A 22446-nucleotide genomic window follows, 5' to 3' on the forward strand; every position below is an offset into this window, starting at 1 on the left:
AGACGCAGTTCATTTTTTGTTTGTTTTGGTGGGATTTTGTATATCTTTGTTTTTGGTGTAATGGTTTGATGCGTAGATCATAGGTACACTAAGGAGGGATCAAATAAAGCACCAATGCTTAATCTCACTTCGAGTCAGGTACCTGTGTTGCATATTATAGAATTGTTTGTGGTTGTTAGTTATTTCTATTTCTTGTGTTATTAATGCTGTACTCAAATGTTTTTTTTTTGGGTGTTGTAGGGTGTGAATTACATTTTTGAGTTTGAAAGTTATGATGATCTCCACGTTTGTAAAGAGTGTGTGGGTAAGTCTCGGTTCTCAAGCATAAAGATGATGTTGATTTCAAGTTTCTCTGTGAAGCATTGACTGTTGATTAGAGAATATGATTTATTATGGAGTCAATAGTAATGTTGTGTTTGGTATATCGTAAGCAGAACTGTAATGTAATAGCAAGTGTGAGATTGATTGACATATTTCAAATACAACACACATGCAGTTGTATTCTGGTTGGTACGAAGAAAAAGGGTTCAGGGGAGAAGAATCATCCCTCTTCTTTTGTGGAATCTAGTATATATATGCTCATCTTTGTAAACAACACAATCAATTGCTAATGTGAAGGATCTGTTAGTCTTGTTAATTGCACCAAAATATAATCATTCATAACTCTGCCATTGCAATTTGTGATCCAACGAATAATGCGATGATTCATATATTTGCATTCCCTTAGATCCTCTATCCCATTATGCCTCTTATTCGTTTCTCTCCCATAAGAGAACTCTAAATCTGTGTCCTAAGGGGTTTATATTTCAGCTTGGCACCTGTTTATGGATGGCGAGTATATTTGTTGTGACGTTTTTTCATTAAGCTTACAGTGTTGTCAAGTTTTTATGCTGTAAACTTGCTCTGACATGAACCATTTTTCTCTGCCTTCACTGTTGAGTTCATATGAGAAAGGGAAGACAGGCGTATATCTCTATGTTCATTCTTATTTGTGATTAATGAGGAACCCTGGTGCCACTTTCTAGATAGGTTAAAATATAGCCTTCTATAACCATTAACTATGGGACATCATAATGAGTTTATCTAAGCCCTTGCCTTCTTTTGCTCTCTGTTTCATGGAACCTGTCAGAATTTTCTGCTTTCTTACAACTTTTGTAAAAGTTCTACTGTGTGCTGTTTTCACTACTGATAATCATAATAATATGTCAGTCCTCTGTGGACTACTTCTGAAGCTCTGGTGTTTGATGTCTTGTAAATAGGCAAAGCCCTTTCGAAGACCGGAGAGAAACCAAAGCCTGGAGACACTTCAGAAGTTCCCTCTGAACAACCTAGTACAGAAGAACTGCTTTCCAGGATGAATATGCTGCGAGAAAATAGGTAAATTTATTTACTCAGACTCTTGATTTGGAGCAATTGTAGTGCAAATCCTTTGGGTGACTGCTTGGCAATCATGTTATTTTATAATAATGTAAGTCTTTTTTATTTTCTCCTTGAAACTGAAACTAATTCTAATTGTGCTTCAGTTAAATTTAAGATGTACTTTCCCTTTGGTTCTATTTTGTCTGGCATGATCTCAAATATAATGGTAAATGAAAGCTTTTCTTGTGGTACATGCTCATACACTACTATCTAAGAAGGGAAAATATATCTTTCCTATAAAGAATTGTTTGACAGAAGACCCAGCCGCAAGTTCATAGATATTCACTTACACTGGCTGTTTTAAGCTTGTAAAGCGACAAAATCAACTGCACAAAAATAAGTTGCTAATGAAGATTTGATGACTTTGCCAAGGATCAAGGAACATGTCAAACTTCTTGTATTTAAAGAAGAAGAGTTATTCTTTTCATGGTACTTGCTGTCAAATTTCTACTTGGTAAAGTAGTGTAACCTGTATTAGGAGCATAAAAATAAGGAATCTAGAGTTTAAGAGCTTCCAAGGTAAATTTGAACAGTGCATAGAAAGATGATGGGAAATGAGTTCAGAAATCAATGCTTTAATATTTTTTTCTGATGTCAAGGAAAAATGTGTTGGACATTTCTAGTTTTCTCCTTTGTTGAGTCAGCATGCTAAGAATTTCTTACCTTTTTGGAAAGTTAACCACACTCTATTAGCTTCTGTGCTTTGATTTAATGACCATCATAACCGGATTTTTTTCCCTGCTAAATGTATCTTTTTTTAATTGAGCTGATATTCTTATCTCTGTGATCCATTTGACCACAAAAATTTGTCATTCAGTGAGTTGCAGAAGCTTCATAAGCAGTTTGTGAGTAATGGTGTGTTGACAGAAGCAGAATTTTGGGCAACTAGGAAGGTTAGTATTCTTTGAAGATTTATGCTTGATTATTTTGCTTTCATGATGTTGCTTTTCATTTGTTTTTGAACTCGCAGTTTCTATCGGTTTGGATCTTAATGTTTTCTTCAATAAAACCATCTGCCTAGAAGCTGTCATTCTGATTGTGAAAGGCAGTATTATTTAGGAATATTTAATTGCAATTCTTCATCCTTAAATTGAATTGCAGAAGTTGCTTGGTGGGAACACTAGCACAAACTCAAAACAACGGACAGGCCTTAAAAGCGTCATGCTTTCAGACACCAAGCCCTCAACTGACAGTCGAGTACTATACCACCCCCTCCCTCCAAAACCCTCTCTATATGTGTGTGTGTGTGTGAACATGAGCTGGTGCATATATTCTTGCCTGTTTGTCTATGCTGTTGAGATTTTTTTAATCTGTTTTCATCTATCTTTGTGGCCTTTTTGATGTGAAAAGCTTTTACTTCTTGCAATTCCAGACAAACAAAGTCACATTTACTTTGACGCCTGAGATTGTTCGTGAGGTAAGATATCTCATGATTATTCAATAACAAGGATAATACAAGTTTTTAGCTTATGAATTTTCATTGGTGGTAAAAAAGTATTCTTCATGCTAAATCACATCCTACATTCTTTTAGAATAGAAGCCCTGCGCCCATATTCTTTCACCTATTTTGTAACTTCTTCATTCTACAATTAAATTGTGTCCCAGATTTTTGCAGAGAAACCAGCAGTTCACCAAGCATACTTGACTTTAGTTCCCAAAAAGGTAATGAGAGCATTGGAACTACTTTTTAAATTTTCAAGGGTGTTTTTATGACAAGATCTTGATAATTCTCTCAGTAAATAATTATCCCAAGTTGAGGCACATCTCATAATTTTGCTTTTATGAACTCTTCTGGTGTGTTTCATTTTTTATTCCCTGATTTCCAGATGTCAGAAAGGGATTTCTGGAGCCAATATTGTAGAGCAGAATACCTCCAGCATTCAAAAAATGCTAATGCTGCGGCTGCAGCAGCAGCAGAAGCTGCTGAAGATGAGGAGCTTTCTCTTTTCCTGAAACCTGACAATATTTTGGCCAGCGAAACTCGGCGGAAGGTATCCATTCTTGGTTGGTTAGTTAATATATCTTTTTAAAAAAACTGGGACATTTCTTTGTACATTTTATGTCCTTTTATTCTGAATTAAGATATGTTGATTCAATCGGTACCTTTTGTTCCAGATCAGAGGTGTTGATCCAACTCTAGACATGGAAGCTGATGAAGGGGATGATTATACACATCTTCCAGTAAGTTGTATAACACCAACTTTCATATTAAGACTATATTCCTGGAATATGTTATTTCCTTGTGAAATATTTATAAATGGTAAGCTTGGATCTAAAACTCCACTGGGAAATAACGCCAGAGTTTGTATTTCCTGCTTATGTTATACTAATTTTCTAAAAGAAGTGCTAGATAGGTTTATTGAGAAAATGGAACATCTCAATAAAAAAATATAAAAAAAGGGTTTTCTTCCCTGCTTAACATCCTCATGTATTTGAATTAAATTTAAACCTAGCATTATGTTACTTTCTGGTATGCATCTGTGCTGGAAATCCTAGTTTCTTCTCTAGGTTGATTGTCTGAACCTGTCATTATGTGCTTTTTATATCTATCTCTTTTAATGTTGGTTGCACTTTTAAAATACAGGATCATGGCATTGTCTGTGACGGTAGCAAGGAAATAACCGAATTGCAGCATGAACTATATAGAAGAACTCTGTCGCAGGACCTAAACAGGCATGCCGCTGTTGTTCTTCAAGGAACAACTATAGGTAAGAGTTTTCTAACAAAGTTTGCTTCTAAGTGCTTTAAGTAAGCAATGAATGATTTTGTGTCTGTTTCTTGTTTAATTTGCTGGTGTTTGTACCTTACAAGTTGCGACTAGATACCATATGAAATTAAGATTTGTCATCTTATAGACGAGGAGCAATTGAAAGACACACAGACTGTAGCAGAGGCACTTGAACGATCAAAACAAGGTTAGTATGGTTTGTGTTGACTTCCCTTTACCCCTCTTCTATTTGGTCATGTATGAAAACATCCTTGTGTTTCTGTTGTCAGGACAGAATACGTCAAATGAAGAAACTGATATCAATGCAAACCAGGACAGATTGAGTAGAATTTTAAAAATGATGGAAATTGACGATCTTCAGGCGTCAAGTGATCTTCCTTTGGCACTGCTTTCTATCAAGGTTTGATCAACTTCTTGTCATCAAGAGTCTGCTGTAAATTTTTTTAATTGAGATGTGTGATTTGACATTTCTGAATCCAGGATCCAAGGGATTACTTTGATTCTCAACAAGCTAGTGCTCTTAAAACTTCAAGAGATACCAGTATTGGAAATGATCCAGTAAGACGCACCCTGAGTGTGGAAGAATCATATGCTTCTTTGAGGGACTCCATTTCCCACATAAAAAACACAGGATTGGTTGATCCCATGGTTACACCTGAAGTTGCTGCTAAGGTAATGGATCTTAAACCATCTGCTGTTTCTTTGCTACATGTTATTGGAAAACTTTCATATTGCCATTGATACTGTAATATATCATGTGACTATGATGCAGGTCCTTTCAGTCTTGACCCACAATATCTCAAGCACCAAATATGATGGTGGGAAGAATCCCGGGCTAAGTGTTTTGGACACGTTGCCGAATACAATTAAAGAGGAGCTGATATATGTGAGATTTTGTAATTTATATGGATCTTGTTTCAGAGGAAAAAATGAATGTTTTGTGTTGGATCATGCAGTGACCTATATTGCTGTTAATGCTAATTTACTAGTTTTCATTTTGTCAGTCTTACTGGATTACTGCATGATTTTGATTTACTTTCCTGTTATCTCATGTTCATGTGGAAAATCTTGCCTTCAGCACTGGACGTCTATTCAAGAGTTATTGAGGCATTACTGGTCATCTTATCCAATCACTACTATGTATCTTTATAGTAAGGTAAATGCAGTTTTTCTTTTTTCACTTTGTGCTACCTTAAATAAAATGAGTGAAGTAGTTTCTTTTGATTTCTGGATTCTGGATTTCAATGAGAGTGGCATGATATTTGAACATAAAAAATGCTGCTTTGGTCAGTATCGAGATTGAAAAGGGACGACTTAATGACTATATCAATATTGTCAAATAATGAAACCATGAATAGCTCATTATTGTTCCCTTTTATATTTTGTAGAAGATTTTCTCTTGCCATGAGGTTGGTTGGAAATAGCTTTTCCCAACTGCCAACATGCTAAAGAGATATTGCTTTGAAGAGGAATTCCTTTGGTTGTACCATCATCTGATCTTTCAGTTTTCTCTCTGTTTATTGAATATTTGCAGGTAAGCAGGTTGAAGGATGCAATGTCAAAAATTGATTCTCAGCTACAGGTAATTTTGGCTGTAAGCTCCTTTTGTGCTTTCCCTATTCGCCCATTCTGAGTTTTTCTGTGACAATACAATTCTAGTACCTAACATATCGCTTCCCCTCCCCCCTCCTCCCTTAAGTCTCAAACTGCGTCTTTCTGGCTCTTTGCGTGTAGTGTCAGTGTGATTTGACCCTCACTGCAATGTATAAACACTAAATGCTAATTATCTGTGATTGTTACTAGTTGCTGACCAATTCCATCCTTTACTTGACCAGTTGACTAATTATCTGTGATTGTTACTAGTTGCTGACCAATTCCATCCTTTACTTGACCAGTTGACTAATTATCTGTGATTGTTACTAGTTGCTGACCAATTCCATCCTTTACTTGACCAGTTGACCCTCACTGCAATGTATAAACACTAAATGCTAATTATCTGTGATTGTTACTAGTTGTTGACCAATTCCATCCTTTACTTGACCAGTTGAATATCACTTTTATCTTTTCTTGTTTCTCGTAACAGAAATTTATGGGCATCTTTTTGTAGACCTTTCATGTCTTGTTTAGTATAATGATTCTGTTAACATTTTTGCATCTGATTACAGTTCTCACTTGAATGAAGCACATTGTGAGTGTGCTGGATATTCATTACCTTAAGCTAAAATTTTCTTCATAACATTGAATTTCCATGTTTGTGCTTGGTGTTCTTGGGACATTGGGGCTCTGCATTCTGCTTTTTTTTTTTACATTAAAATGTTCTTGGCCCTTGCGGGATGCATGCAACCTGTATTTGTTACCGACTTACTTCTCCAACTACTATTCCATGGGTTTTGAATGAAACTAACAAAGTGCTTATTCCCTTTTCTTTTAAATCTCAGGAGCTGAATGAATCTGTGCAGTCAGATCTTCGACATCAGGTTACTCTACTAATTCGACCAATGCAACAGGTTAACACTTCTTTCCACCTCTCCATTTAACTCAAGGGTTTGATGTATTAAAATTTTCATAGCAGCTGTCAATTATCTGTTTGAGCTGTTAGTAGACTTATTTTTGACTGAAATGTTAACCATGGTTTTGAGTTTTTTGGAGTGAGATTGGAAATACAAAAGTTAACAAATACCCTAATTTTCAATTATTTTGCCAACTCTGCCAAGATCACAAGTCAATTGCAAAGTATTCCGAATTGTTTTTTGCATTTGCATTTTAGTTTTGGCTGGAATTGATGGAAGACCATTTGTACAGGCTCTAGAGGTAGCTATGCAACACTATGATGCAGACATGCAGAAGAGATCATCGTGAAGTGGAGAGAGATCAAATGGATATACCTAGGGAAATTTTTATCCTTGTGTCGCTTCACAAGCATCATGCAGTGACATTATTTTCCACCTTCAAGTCAATTTTACTACTGAGTTCATATTATTTACATACGAAAGTGATTATAAGAGAGCACTGTTAGAAGTAGAAATATAGGGGTGCCTACATGGTCTATCATCATCCAAATTAGTGTTGCTAACTATGGATACTATCAATGAAGGTCAGATTTTCTAGTATGCAACAAAGTTGGAGCCCCTGTTTTGACCTTGGTGATTTGCTCCTTCAATTATTTGATGTCAAAGCAGTTATGTGCCCACATATCCTGATTAGCAAACAAGGATTTCTGTCCACTGACAATAATGTCAACAGCAAAGGGAGAGGTGATTGTTTTTGCCATCTAGCATAAAAAACGAAGTAAAAGATACCAAAATGCAAAAGGGGCAATTTCGTTCATCTTGAGATGTCCATTTTGAACTAGTTTTGGAGGATAAATGTGTGTCGAAATGAACACAAATTAACACAGCTGTGTGGAAAGTCATGATCTTCAACCCCATTGCAAGATCAGATACGCTGCAAGGCATCTGTTTCAATTTAACAAATCTGAGAACAATGAGACATTGGTCCTTTCAACAATAGCTACAGTCAAATAACAATAAACAAAAGTTATTAGGATCCAAAACTAATGCCAATGAGCCAGTCCCAACAAGCACCTAAAAACAAGAACAAGTTAGGAAGAGAACAGAAACCCTCAAGGAAATGCTACTATAAAGGAGGAGGAGGAGGAGCATAACCCATGAAAGGCCTTCCAATTCCAGCTCCACAAAGTGAACCATTGACACTAGAATCACATTCATGAAAAGCATCCTTCAACTTGTGAAACCCATTCTTGTAAATTCCAAAACCAAACAACAACCCTATCAGGATCGCCACCAATACCACACATGTGCACAACACGCACACCCTCTTCCCACAGCACATCTTTGCTAGCTGTCTTTCAAGAACTTGGCGTGTTTTTGAATCTTGGAGTTGCGTTAAGGGAAACAAACACAGTAAATAAAGTTGAACGTTACCAATATGAGAATTGTTAGCTTGGAAGTAAAGCATATAAAGAGGAGAGATTCTGATGGTTTTGATACATTATTCTGACGTGGATAGTTTTTATTGGATCACGGTCTCCACTTGCAGAATCATCACCATTAGGGCCATGGATGAAATTAGACTGTTTAGCTTGGCGTCCACATTACTGGGAACGTGGTAAATTTCTTGAATGGTCCTCCAAGTTCTTGAAAATCGTCATATATATTAGATTTTTTTCTACACAAATCCTATCAGTATCCCTTAAGTTTTATGTCAAAAAAACAGGTGATTTGTCATCTTTTCAATCTAAAAGCTCTCATTTTTTATTTTATTTTTTTGTTCTCCTTTTTACTATATTTCTAAAAGCTCTCATTGTTTTTTTTTTTTTTTGTTCTCCTTTTTACTATATTTCTGTAGAACCATTTCTTTATAAGATAGTTATCATCTTCCTACAAGTTTTCACCCCTTAAAGTTTCCTCTACAATCTTTTTTTGACATGTTCAACACTGAGTAAAAGATCCATTTCTTCTATAACAAATAAAGCATCTAAAACTTGCAGTCATCTATTTTCATTCAGTCATGTTTTTAATGGATTCTCTCCCTGCATGCGACTGATCTCCCCCCATTCATTCAGCATTGAATTTGGATCCGTCAGTCAATCGATAAAAATTATTATCGAGTTAATATTTGATTTGATTTGATTTAATTAAAAATTAAATTTAAATTAGATTTAAAGAATCGAGTTTTCTAAATTAATCTATTAAATCAAACAAATTTAATAGTTGCAATTAAGCCTCTTATATGAAATATCTTTTTTTTTTGTAAAAAACACTTGGATTTGAGTTAACACTTTATTTAATTACACCGGATTAACCTATTAAATTAAACTAGATTTCACAATTACTCCCATATGAATTATTTTTTCTTAAAAAAAAAACTGTAAACTTGCAAAACATCATTCATGATTGTTTTCAAACGAGAGAATGCCGGCATCATTTGCATCATTGATCATGTGTCTCTTACATCATTAAAGAAGTAAATCCAAATGCAATAGAGGAGGAGGAAGGTTTTCCTTCTCGTGCATGCCATCATGTATTGAATCTGCTGTTTTATTTTCCAAAAAAACTCTTAATGATCAGATCTCTTAGGGCAAAAACCAAAATTAAGCCCTTCTAAAATCTAGTTTTAGACAACTTGTATTTATCTAATTAATCTATTCTCTTTTAAAACAATTTCTTTCCTCCAACGTTCTTTAAGATTTGAAATCAAAATAATAATTTGGGCACCAAACAACATTTTAAATTTAATATCTAATTCCATACCAATATCATTTTAAAAATTTAAATATTTCTATAACATATAATGTTAGCCGCATAATAGTTCATGCGTCATTTAGGAGGTAATGCTATTTGATTATCAAATTTTATTATTCAAGATGGTATTAAAAGGCACACATCATTCTCTTTTCAATTATATAACACGTGATTGTGGTGGTGGTAAGGTTGGATATTGATATGTTTTGTTTTTTTTATATTTTTATATTTAGAAATTCACGTCAGTCAATTCAAAAAATAATTGTGTCCTCTAAATTGTATTTTTATCAATTTTGATTTTCATTCTTTTAATCACTATTTGTTTTGCTTTTAATGCTTTTTAAATTTTAGATTTTTTCAATTTCATCTCTGAAAAATTTATGTAATTTGGTTTTTGTATTCAATTTTATCCTAATTCTTTTGATTTTTTTTTTTGGTGTTTTACCCTTTTCTTGATTTATTATTTTTTCAATTTCATTCCTAGACATTTTATTTTATTTTTTATTTTTTGCTTTTATCCTCTTTCTTTTTATTATTATTTTCCTATCTTTTTTTTTATTTTTTTAATCTAATTTGGGTTCTGATTCTTTTTATTATTATTTTCTTGATTTTTTTCAATTTAATCCCTAATAATTTTCTTTTATTTAGTTTTATATCAGATTTGGTATGCATTATTTAGATTTTAAATTGTTTTGTTATTGGAAATTTTACATTATTATTTTTTCATGTTTGCCTTTCTATATAGTAGTCTTAATCTCACGATCTAAGTTTTATTTGAGCTTCTTTTTTTTTTCTTTCAAATTTATTATTTAACATTTTGGTTATTAGGCTTTAAACTTTGTTACTTGTTCTATTTTTTTTTTGTTGGATTACCCTAAATTCAAATCTCAAGTAACATGTTGGTCGAATTAACTCAAATTGACTTTAGTTTTTTTTTTTTATAGACTTCTTTTATAATTTTTTTTTTGTAATTTTATTCTTTGATATTAGATTATTGATCTTTGAGCTTTGTAATTTTTTTATTTTTTCTTTCTATGAGGTTATATTAAGTGTGAATTTATCAAGTTAATTTGGATTAGCTCGATTTATTTTTAAATATTTTTTTATTGAACTTCAATCTTTTTTGTTATGTTATTCTTTTGAGAGTTTTATTTTTTTTATTCTGATTTTATATTACAAGTGATTAGTTTTTTTTATTTAAATGCATCTTAATCTCATACTTTATATTACATATTAATTAAATTAACTCAAATTATTTTAATATTTATTTTACATTAAAAAAATTATTTTATCAGCCACCTTAGACAATAGATGTTTAAGTTTCATTAAAATTATTAATGATTTATATGGTTGTTAATTTTAAAATTTATAAAATTAATTAAAATATATGTAAGTTGACGGACATCTATATTAATAATATTAAAAAATAATAAATGAAATGGGTCTTATCAAAAAAAAAAAACTTACTTAAATCACTATTTTAGTCTTATAAAAAAAAAACTTACTTAAATCACTATTTTTTAGAGATTATTTGGCAGTTATAGTTATTTTTTAAATAAATTTTAATATTAAAATATATGTTAATAATTTTTTTATTTTTTAAAAATTATTTTTAATATCAACTTATCAAAATAATTTAAAAATACTAAAAATATATTAATTTAAAACACATAAAAAATAAAATAAAATAAATTTTTTTTAATAAACACTTAAAAAAAGCAAGCATCACATTAGTATAAAGTAGAGCTCACAAGTCGTCTTCTATGCGTCTTTCCTTCTGCTAATTTGATGTCTAACTAAAAACACTCTTTACTTAGCGTACTTCTTAACTGAGCTCTCGAATCCCTCCCATTTGTGCTCTCACTTTGGTTCTTTTACATGGTTTTCTCTCATTAATTTCCATGTAAGTACTCTCGTTTTCGATCTTTTATAAAGTTTCTCTCTTTGTATGCTTCTGTTTTTCTTGATTTTAGGGCTTTGTGTTTATTCTTTTTAATGGGTTTTGCTCAAGTTCTAATTTTGAGTTCATAATGTAGAGAAGTTATTGAACACAATGATTAGGGTTCTTTTAGGGTTTGCTGCTTTAAATTGGGGTTTCTCAGTTTGTGTGGTGATATTTCCTTGGAGATTGTTTTTAGTTCACGGGTTTTGATTATTGTAGTCTTTCTTTGGAAAAGCTTGCAACCTTTTCGATTCCTGTAAACTTTAATTCGTTTTTGGATTATGGATTCTTGATTTCATAGGGTTAAAAAGCAATAGTGTATAATGAAAAGAAATGGTTTTAGCTGTTTTAGGGACTTATCTGGGGCTCGCCATTTTTAGTGTTGTGTCGAGGGAAATTTTTGGTTCTAAGTGTAGATTGGGCTTGATAGGAATTTGAGTTTTATACTAAAATGGCTTGTATTACTAATATATAATATTGGCTTTAGGTTCATGGGGTGTTGGTGGGTTGTTTAGGATTCAGATGTTGAGATGCATCAGAAATAAATCTTGAAGACTGCCATAATCTAGTTTTTTGAATTATTTTGCTCCCGAGTTCTTAAATTAGGTTAGATAACTGGATGCTCAAATAGTCAAATTTTAGGGATGCTGAGCTGTGGTTAAATTTTAATAATGATGTAGTAAGACAAGCGATGATACTTTTTTTGCTGCAATGAATTTGGAAGAGTGCTTTATTCATGAATTTATTAGTCACAGACTGAACTGTAATTTGATTCATTTATCTATTTTCAATTTTGCTTTCTGTTCTAGTTTTTGCATAATTGTTTGTTGAATGATATACAGGACTTGATGTTTGCGTAAAATATGCATCTATTTAATATCTGGTGTGTGCTTAGTGTAACTATTATGACATCAATGCCATATCCCGGATAGTTAGGTTAGGTAATAAAATCACAATGATATATCCATTTGCTTGAGTCATTAGGTTCTATCTTTTTTCTAGGCTAACTGCTTACACGCTAGTAGGTCGCTACTAGGGTAATATGCCCATATGTGCTCTAGTTCTATGCCTCTCCATAGAAAACATTTACCCGATTGCTAATATCAGATATAATGTTATTGCAGTGACTCAAGAGGTCAATGCGTGGAGGGATTTCCAAAATGTTCACAAGTAACTGATGTAATTATTTTTGTAATGGATTGCAATCCTTCCACAACTGGAACATTGAATCATGGCAAAAATTAATGGATCTTGGTCAATTTGTTGGACTGGAGACCATTGAAAAGGGTTTGAGGTAGCATTGTGAAACCTCCATCATAGTTCAGGAGTTGTCAAAGAATCCATCCACAAAAGTAAATTTATTGATTTTATGAGGTCTAATGTCCATCGATACCATTTTGCGTGGAAGCAATGGGAGAATTAAAGTTGGACTTCATGTACAAGCTACTGTACTATATTGATAGTTATGAGCGATCAAATCATTGATCATCAGCAAATTCTACCACTTTTTGGTGGAAAATGTTGCGAGTGCAACACTGATGCCATATTTTTGAATATTTTGGAAAGATGTAAAGAACTTGCTATTCGCAGGACATAAACTCTTTTATATATATATATATGACTTTTATATATAGAAATATAACTGGTTGTTTGTTGGTAATTTGCCATATGGCTGACAAAAAGGAAAAATGGCACATGGGAATATGTTCCTATTTTATATTAATCTGACATGATGTTCAGTCCCTTTGATGTTGCTTTATTGGATTATTTTGAAATAAACGAAATCGATGAAACAGATTTCTGATGACTTGTGTTCTCATGGGCCTGAAGCACTATTGCAAGGCGGATTAAAATTGTGTGATTATAGGTGCTATAAAGATTTTGAGATTTAAGCAGATCTTCGAAAAAATGACATATAGATAGGGTAATGTTTTGATATTTGTGGCATCTGAAACACCATTCCTATGAGATTGTTGAATGGTTAAGGTGGGGTGAACTATGCTGGTAATAATATTCCTTAACTAACCTTTCGTACTTGAGAATATTTTGTGGAATCTTGTTAGAAAAATCCTTTAGGAAAATTAGAGGCCAGCTAAGGAATTAGGAGTTAGAGAAGCTGGGCCTGAAACTGTATAAGAGTTGTATATGAAGGTTGGGACTCAAAAGCGAGTATGATATCTATTCAAATTAGTTTATTGAATAGGATAGGAAAGGTCAAACTCCGAATTAAGGTAAGTGTATATACATAGCATTTCATTAAGAGATTAGAGAATAAAGGATGGTAGCCACTTGGAGAATCTTGGAGAACTTATCACATTGAAGGTATTAAGAAATATCAATTCAATTCCGCGTGTAGGATTAAATCTCTATGTTGAAGGAAGTCATGAAGAAGATACAAAAAGCATGTAGAATTGCAAGAATCTCTATGGAAGTTTGGAAGTTCTAGGTTTGGTCAAGTAAAAGTGGCTATAAGATTGATGATGGAAAAGATGCTTGGTTAATGAAGGTGTACTTTGGTTTTAAATCTAAGAGCAAGGATGATATCGCAGTTGCATGAACTATCAAGGTTCTCAATTAATGAGTTGCTACATGATAGCCTATGGGAAAAGAGTGATTGCGCAAGATAAAGTTACGACATCATGATTTCTGAAATTAACTAGTTTTATGCTAGGGAGCCTATGAAAAGGGGTTAATATAGAAAGGCACTAGAATAGTCTATCTTACTAAGGGAAAGTGCTAGCACGAACTAAGGGAAGTTTTACAGCGAGTGTGGCAGAAAGAGATGTAGCTTCTATCAGTGAGGACTGTTAGGTTGACATGGGCGAATTTCCTTGTACAAAATGGTTGTTCCAAGAACCTATATGGAGCCTTTGTCCTTTTTTTTCTGTAATGAATGAATTATGAAAACACATTTGGCCCCTTGTTACTCCTGTTAAAAGTGGGATGATCTAAAGTTTAGTTGTTGTGGAAGAGTTTAAGAGAGTGTTACATCGGATGTATTGACAGTGGCTTAGGTCAGTTGTTTATGTTGCCTAGCTAAGGGGTCCATCCTGTGGTTGGTCCTCATCAGTTGAAGGATAAATTACATAAAATCTCGATTAGGCTAGCTTTGCTCTGTGATGGTGAGTGTTGGACAATGAACAAGAAAAAATGAAAATGTAAAGAAAAAATTCATGAAAGCAATAGAGGACCAAGTAAGACGTGAACGAATTTGTGGGAGGGCAGACGGGTGAAGTTATTGAGGGTGGTAGTCAATGTTATTTCCCATGTCACTTTCTAAACTGCATCGTGATAACTAGAAAATCTCAAGTTGCCATATAGTGGCCTCTCTCTGGTTTTTTTTTTTTTTTTTTAAATTTTCCTATATTAGTGATAGAATGATAGTCCTTGCATACAGTTGAAGCTCACCTGTTTGTAGCCATCTTGGGTTTGCAATAAGCAAGAAATGACACAAATGTGCGTTCTATTAGTAGTACAGTATAGGAAATTGCCTTATTGTGGTGAAAAATGGGTTTTGTTCCGAACATATCATGTAGATGATTTTGGACCCAATCAAAATCTTGTGGGATGTAATTTGGACTGCATGTTCTCTCCTGGATAGGATATGGCATGGTTGCGTGGAGTCAGTTTCATGTTTAACTGTGCAAGGCTGAGCACCCATTTCAGGCTTGCATGCCAAGGCCCAAACAAACTCAACCCTCCCAAAAAAAGGAGTGCATGTGCTGCTCGATCCTGTACTTTTATTTTAGCAAGCTAGTTACCTTGTTTTTGCAAATTGTTAAAGGATTCTCGTTGTGGTTTGTTAGAAATGGATGGATAGACTGTTCTAACTTTTTGGATCTGCATTTAGTAGTGGAAATTGCATAGAATGTTGCTTGTAGTGGCATTAATTATAGGAACTTCTTTTGTTGTTTATTTGTTTGTGTAATGGGTGGGTTTTTTATTGTATTATTGTCAGCCACTCCTTCCATTGCTCAGTTTATAATTCTCTTTACAATTTGTTTTGTGTTTGGGGTCAAAAGGAAATACACTTGCTCTTTCATTGAAACTACTGGACATGTGATATGGGAGTAATGATTTTTGAACCTGCACCTACAATGAATATCTTTTCAACTTTCACTTTCTTTGTATTTGTTGTCTTTTATTTTTGAGGGGCACTTAGTTCAGGTCCAGTTAATTCGAAAAAAAAAAAAAATCCAGTGGTGTTTTCATCTGAGCTTGATATTCAATTAAACTAGCAAACTATCCAATAGAAATGTTAATCTCGATTGAGTTAGTGAAAAAGGGAAGGGTATACTTTGATTGAATGTCTTAGGAATGAATTAGTGAATTGTGTTTGGGATCCACTATGTATTTAGGAAATTTGTATTTTGTAAAACTACTAATATGATTTCAGAAATCAGATATAAGATATGGAAGACTTTTCTTTCATTTTTGTTTATACTTTTATGCTCTTTTAGTTTGCTGGATCAATCAAATATAAATTAAGGAGTTGTGTTCTATCCCTCTCCTTGTGTTACTAACAGATGAGCTTCCTTTCTGCTTTTGGTCAAGTTAATGCGTCATTTGTTTATTTTTACTAGCTGGAAGAGAAGTCAATTTTTTCATTCTCCTCTAACTTCGTGTACTTAAAAAGAAGGGTAGGGCTGGGGTTTAAGCTGTGTTCTTTTTATGACTGTCTATTCTATTTACTTTTTGATTGCATGGAGCCATTGGTTTATTTTAGCTACATCTGATTTATATAAAAGATGAAAGCTGTTTGAAATTGAGATTTTCTTTTGTCTGTTCATTTTCTAGGTTAATATAGCTTTATTTTATTAGTTGATGTTAGGTACATCTAAAACTTGAAATATGAATCTCGCTTGTAATAGGATATTTTCATGCAACTTGAGGAAAATGAGAAACCAAATAAATAAGGATTAATTCAATGTCATCATGATATATGGATCTTTGGCTTTTCCCTGTCGCCAGGTGCTCCAGTTGAATGAAAGAAGGTGGTACTGCTTCTGTCAAAATGAGTGGGAGCGGCCGAAAACGTAGTTCAAAATGGGATTTGAAAGAAGGGTCTCGAATCTCATTGGAAGATGTGGAAGACAATGCTTTGCCTGGGAAAGCAGGAATACCTTTTCGCGACAAAGAATCACAATGTGACTGGCTCCCACCTGAAGCTGCTGGCAGCACTTGCTCTAAGTGGTCAGCTATGGAACCTTTGCCTGGAAGAAGAGGTTCCCACAAGGATGATAATATCGACGGAGACCATAGTAGAACTTTGAAATCCACCTATGAAGATGAGAGTTATGGAACTAGAATGTCTCCTGGTCTTGATGAATGGAGACAGCAAAGTTTTCGAAACTCTCCCAAGAATGAATATAAAAGATTAAGAAGGTTTGGTTATTTGCTCAGCATGCTTACTGATACAGCTATTAGCATTCTTGTCAATGTCCTGTTTTTTAGTCAACTATTGCTAAATCTATCTGGCACCTGTACGCAATGAAATCTACATGTAATGGAATAGGAATGGTAGTCTTCAAGTATCTTCTATATCGCTAAAGAGTCATGAATCACACACTTTTGGTTCTGTAGAGATTTTCGTTGGACATGCAATGCTATCCTAACCACTAGAAATTTTAGATTTATTCAAGTTTCAGCAACTTTGTTTGTTAGTTTATGGTTTTGGGTGTTTGTGTTTCATGCTTTTAATGAACCAGGTAGTGCTCTTCACACTATGTAATAAGTTCATTGCCTGTTATAAACTGCTCAACCTCAATTTGACTCTGCATGCAAAATTTCTAAAGGTCGTCTTCTTTTTTCTTTCGAAGTTGATTCAGTTGGTTGGCATTGGTTGACTTGTCCTGTCTCTGGTTTTTCTGCAAAAGGAGGAGCCCGAGTCGAAGTCGGAGCCGGAGCAGGAGCCCTGTCCATGGCTTCAGGGGAGAATCAGGAGCATATGACAGAACTAGAAGTAGATCTGGTGTATCAGCTCAATTATGTAAGGATTTTGTTGCTGGGAGATGCAGGAGAGGTAATCATTGCCAGTTTCTTCACCAAGATACTGAGACTTATGAGGATGATTGGGAAAGACCAAGGAAAACTGCAGCTTCTAAATATCCTATGTCTCATGATACTAAGCAGTACCCAATGGGGAGTGGAAGATCTGCCAATTGCTGCACTAATTTTCTAAAGGGAAACTGTAGAAGGGGTGAATCCTGCAGGTATGCTCATCATGGTGATTCTAATCCATCCAGTAGGGGGTCTGCAAATGAGGTGATTAGAGAAAGAGATAATGACCGAAGGCATAGATATGCATCTCCAGAGAGACGTGCTGAGCGTGAAACCCGCAGAGCAGCTGATATTCCCTGCAAATTTTTTGCTGCTGGCAATTGCCAGAATGGAAAATATTGCAGGTTTTCTCATCATGATCAGACACTTGCAAGTCCTGGCAAAAGATCACGAGATGTTAGGTGGCCACCAAGCCAAAACTCAGATGAATTGGAAAAATCATGGAATGATCCAAAATGGAGTGACAGTCATACCTCAGACTCTGCAAAGTTGAGCGAGGATAAAAATGAAAAATTGGATGCACCTAATCTGAGGCTCTCTGCACGGCATATGGAGGATGGATGGGGCCATAATCCTGTTGAGGACAAAACACACAGTAATCCTCCAACTAATGAAGTGGTTGAGATTGACAAAAAGGAAGCCTTCCAATGGAAGACTGAAAATTCTGGTGATAACACTAATGTTTCTGAGAATTGGCTTGGTGATATGGAAATGTCTCCGGATTGGAACTACAGACTGCAACCTTCCAACCATATCAACAAAGGATCCAGTCATGAACTTCAAGAGAGTTCAGGTCGGATGCATGATACCGCTGCAGTCATGCTACCAATTTCAAAAGAAACATCTTCCATTCAACAGGGTTTTAATTTAAAGGAGGTTGGGGGTAGTGCTTTGCCACATGATGATGATGGTGTGACAAAAACTGCTAGTTCCTACGTAGACATTTCTGCCAATGTCCTTGCATCACAAAGCTTCAACAAAAATGGCCAGAGTTCAAATACTTCACATATTCTGAATTTGAATGCTGTTGGACAAATTCAAGAAGCAATCTTGACCAATCCTTCAAGAGGAGGGACAACAACAAATCCTCAAAACCAAACACTGTTTCAGGAGAGGACAGTGATCAACATTCCAGATACTGGGAATCCAAATGTTCCACATGCGAATTTGGGGATTCCAACAGCACAAAACATGGCCAGTAATGAACATTTGACTCAGCTTACCAGCCTTTCTGCCTCCTTGGTTCAGTTATTTGTGAATGGACACCAGCTTCCACAACTTTATGAAGCTCATAATTCGCATGATGGTACCTTTGCCAACTCAGAGGGCACTGTCACTGTGAAACCAGATTCTGCAGTGACCATTCAGCCAAATCAAGCTGTTGAACCCCGGAAGCAGTATGATCCTATTTGCGACAGTGTTGAGCCTGGGAAGCTTAATGTCAATACTAGTCCTACAGATAAGAAACTAGAATTGTTATCCAAAAGCTTGTCCCCTTCATCTCTTGCTGCTGCACCCAATGGTGATGACTTTAACAAGTTCTTCTTGGAGCAAGAGTCTAATGAAAAGAGTTCCCTGTTAAATCAGCCAGCTCCAGCTGCGAGTTCTGAAGCTACCAAGGAAAACAATGGGGTGGGGTCTGGTGAAGACAATACAGTGCAAGAGCAGGATAAGACCGCACAAGAAAATGGTCCCTTAGAGAACAGTGATGGTGATGGCAAAGCTGATGAGAGCAAGAAAAACAAGGATGCCAAGGGAAATCGTGCATTTAAGTTTGCACTGGTGGAGTTTGTTAAGGATCTTCTGAAACCTGCATGGAAGGAAGGTCAAATCAGCAAAGATGCTTACAAGAACATAGTTAAGAAAGTGGTTGACAAAGTTACTAGTACCATGCACAGTGCTAGTATTCCAACAACGCAGGAAAAAATTGAACTATATCTGTCAGTTTCAAAGCCAAAGCTGACGAAACTTGTACAGGTGAGCGTTGATGTGCTTGTTCCTGTTGTATTTGATTTTGAAAGGAACATGAATTTGATTACAAACGCAGCCTTTTCCTTGCCTTTATTCTCCCAGCGCTTCTCATTCTCATCCCTTTATGGGGTACAAATTTATGTGGGGGCACCGATGTTTCATTTTATGATTTCTTTTACACATTGTTTTTGCGATTTTGTTATCGTATTTATTTATTTATCAATCTTGTTGCAGGCATATGTGGAGAAATTTCAGAAGGACAAATGAAAGAACTCCCGGTGTTTTCTATTAATCTATTTTCCTGTGTCATATAGAAAGCTAGTTAAATTTTATGTTTCATATGATTTATTATGGTAATGTAGCTTCTAGAATGAGCTCTTCTTTTCAACCTGTGTTTTGTTTTAGTTGTTGAAATCAAGGTTGGGTAAAACTTTAACTCTTACATGTAGAATATCTTTTTGCTTGGAAGTTTAGAATGCCTCCTAATCATGAAGGTTAACCATATAGATTAATTTTCAGATTCTATAATGCCACCTAATAGGGGCATGTTATTGTTAACGTGCAGTAAAGTTAGTTGAATAGAGTTAGCTTAAAGTTAACTAGAGTTGAACGTGTGTTAAGAGTATTATTTTGTCTAAGTGGTAGGGTACATGGGGCTGAAATTATTGAGGAGAATAACAGTAGGTACAGCCGAAAGTTGGGCTGAAAACAGGCAGAAACAGGTGCTGTAACGGAGAAGAAGAAACAGCAGCAGAGAGTGGTTTCCTCCATTGTAATCCCTTTCTTGTGGGAGTTTTGTACCAGAAAATTACAGCAATTATATGCTATGTTTAAGTCTGTTTTGAGAGTATTTTGTTAGAGTTACTAGCTGGAGAAACCACCCGCACTACAGCCCAACAGGGCATTTTATGCCGATATGTGAACATCGGTAGCACCACTGGACAATTACCTGACAGGATGTGCATGAGCTTGTTTGTTCTTAGCAAATTCTCCTCACACTCATCATCCGCACTGCAGAGTCTTGATACTTCACCTTGTCCAGTTTGAGTCTCGCAGCGTTGTCATCGACTTCTTGCTGCTATTTATTTGTTCGCCATCCCCCTTCCACCCGCATCCCCTTTTTATCTTTGTTTCGGTTAGGGTTTCATGCCTATAAAAAGTAGTTTTGGAAGAGCATGCCCCACAAACTAAACACCGATTTCTATTGAAAAGTTACCTGTCAAAGGCAAACATCTCAGCATGAAAAAGGCTCCGAAACGAAAAATTATTTGCTTTTGGCGTTTTGGGACTTCTCTCCCAAAACCTAGATGTTACTGTTTTGGAAAATTGCATTTGATAAAATATCTGTTTTCTTCCCTGTTCAGGAACCAAATATCACCTTGTCAAGTGAGTTATTATCATGTATTTCTTGATATAAATAGTTTTAATTCATCAAAGATTTCCCCGTGTTTCTTGACATATCTTTATTTAGTTTTTAATTAACATGGATTAATAATAGAGATAATTACTTTTGATGGATATAATCTGATTCAAATGGATGTATTTTTAATTTGGATAATTACTTTGAACTCAATACGAAACTTATCTAAATCTTATTCAAAATATAAATATTAGTATTGCTTATATATACATTACTCTTATTAGATGATCTATACCAATGCATATAGGAACCTTGATGGATACAGATAACATATCTTAAGTTTTTTCCCCGGTTATGGTTATAGCCTGACCAGTGGATCCCTGGCTCCTAGCTTCCCAGGGGCTTTTCTAATGTTTCCTTATCAGAGGCAATCTAGGTTTTTTTTCTCTTGCCTTTACATGTTACAATCCCAATATTCCTGTGGGTCTTGTCCTTTGTACTTTTAGTAAAGGTTTTATCTCTTATTTGTACGCGAGGAATATGGCACCGAACCGAGAAGGTGATGTGGAAGGGGCAACAACGCAGGAGAATGCGAGGAGTGAGGGGGAGGAATATGCAGGAGATTATTCTAATCGACGATGAATTGGATACAGTGCCTTCTATGTTGGGTGTGGACACAACATGGCTGGGGACAGCCATGTTAGACATGGCTAAAGTTAATGGTGGTTGCATGGTGGGTGCCTAACCAAAGAAATTGTTGCCCATCATTATTGACTAAAGAAGAAGCTTGTCTCCCACATCAGCTATAAATAGAGAGTGACATTGATAGCTGATGAACACCATGAAATAGAAAGAAACACAGAGAGAGAGCTAAGGGTGAGAGTTGAGTTGAGTAGAGAAATTTTCTCCTCCTTCTTGTTTTGTTGTTTGTATTGCTTTTGAGCTTGATTAATACAAACCAGTAGCTCCGTGGAGTAGGCAAGTTGTCGAACCACGTAAATTTGTGTGTGTTTGAATGTTTGGATCTCCTAACAACTGGTATCAGAGCTTGTTCTTGAAAGTTCTTGAAAAAGAGGGTGTTTGATCCAAACTCAAAAATCAAAGTTCTCAAAACGTGTTTTTGAACATACCACCGTGAAGAGGACGACTAGAGGAATCCACTGGTGAAAACCCGGCGAAAATCCGACGTCCTGCATGCCCGCACGCGCCACCACCAGTACTGTCCACGCGCACAGACGCGCCCAACGCGCCTCACGCGTCTTCCTCGCCGTTTCCTGCAACTCGACACCGTCACGCCATCAGCCACGTCAGCGGTTCGACACAGTCAGCAGCTAAGTAACCTGCCACATCAGCAGTCTGACTGGTCACCCAGCCACGTCACCAGAAAATCTCCGTGGATCTGCCATGTAAGCTTGGGTAGACCCCACATTGCCTACGTGTCTGACACGTCAGCTAGTCACGTCAGCATACACTGGGTTTTGACCTGGTGTGGTGCAGCGACTATTCCTCCTGCCACGTGGCTTCATCTGCAGCGTCCCGTGATCCTAAAGTTTGATTGTTTAAATCTGAGCCATCCGAAGTCCGATTTGGGTGATCTCAGTGTCGTTTCCAGCATTTTTGGCCATTCCGGACACATTTGTAAGGTCAGATTTTTGAGATTCAAATCCGAGAAAGAGTAAAAATGGCTGATGAAATAAAGGCT

General features: G+C 35.4%; 2 protein-coding genes and 1 long non-coding RNA gene across 7 annotated transcripts; 2 read left to right on the plus strand and 1 right to left on the minus strand.

Moving 5' to 3' along the window:
- Window positions 1–33: 33 nt before the first annotated feature.
- LOC105113192 (probable RNA polymerase II transcription factor B subunit 1-1) lies at window positions 34–7266 on the plus strand. 2 transcript variants are annotated; one of them, XM_011009259.1, is made up of 18 exons: window positions 34–138; window positions 241–304; window positions 1260–1377; window positions 2237–2312; window positions 2521–2616; window positions 2792–2836; window positions 3025–3081; window positions 3246–3410; window positions 3535–3600; window positions 4004–4127; window positions 4275–4334; window positions 4417–4547; window positions 4628–4819; window positions 4920–5033; window positions 5226–5303; window positions 5682–5741; window positions 6586–6654; window positions 6950–7266. In XM_011009259.1, exons 1-18 carry the CDS (start codon window positions 115–117, stop codon window positions 7004–7006), a joined length of 1596 nt encoding a protein of 531 aa, XP_011007561.1. In that variant the 5' UTR covers window positions 34–114; the 3' UTR covers window positions 7007–7266. The 2 variants fall into 2 exon arrangements, with proteins under 2 accessions (XP_011007561.1, XP_011007562.1); XM_011009260.1 differs by having other exon boundaries at window positions 35–138; window positions 5682–5729.
- A 185-nt stretch (window positions 7267–7451) lies between these two features.
- LOC105113191 (uncharacterized) lies at window positions 7452–8198 on the minus strand. Its single transcript, XR_839895.1, has 2 exons — window positions 7813–8198; window positions 7452–7657 (listed from the first exon to the last, which is right to left on the minus strand). It is a non-coding gene; the product is annotated as an uncharacterized LOC105113191 (long non-coding RNA).
- Window positions 8199–11147: 2949 nt separating this feature from the next.
- LOC105113193 (zinc finger CCCH domain-containing protein 38-like) lies at window positions 11148–20227 on the plus strand. 4 transcript variants are annotated; one of them, XM_011009261.1, is made up of 4 exons: window positions 11148–11314; window positions 16325–16738; window positions 17182–19390; window positions 19619–20227. In XM_011009261.1, exons 2-4 carry the CDS (start codon window positions 16338–16340, stop codon window positions 19649–19651), a joined length of 2643 nt encoding a protein of 880 aa, XP_011007563.1. In that variant the 5' UTR covers window positions 11148–11314; window positions 16325–16337; the 3' UTR covers window positions 19652–20227. The 4 variants fall into 4 exon arrangements, 3 of the variants coding, with proteins under 3 accessions (XP_011007563.1, XP_011007564.1, XP_011007566.1); XM_011009262.1 differs by having other exon boundaries at window positions 17230–19390; XM_011009264.1 differs by having other exon boundaries at window positions 17233–19390.
- The last annotated feature ends 2219 nt before the right edge of the window (window positions 20228–22446 follow it).

This window comes from Populus euphratica, unplaced genomic scaffold (genome assembly GCF_000495115.2).
Source record: "Populus euphratica unplaced genomic scaffold, PopEup_1.0 scaffold397.1, whole genome shotgun sequence".
Classification (NCBI taxonomy): domain Eukaryota; kingdom Viridiplantae; phylum Streptophyta; class Magnoliopsida; order Malpighiales; family Salicaceae; genus Populus; species Populus euphratica.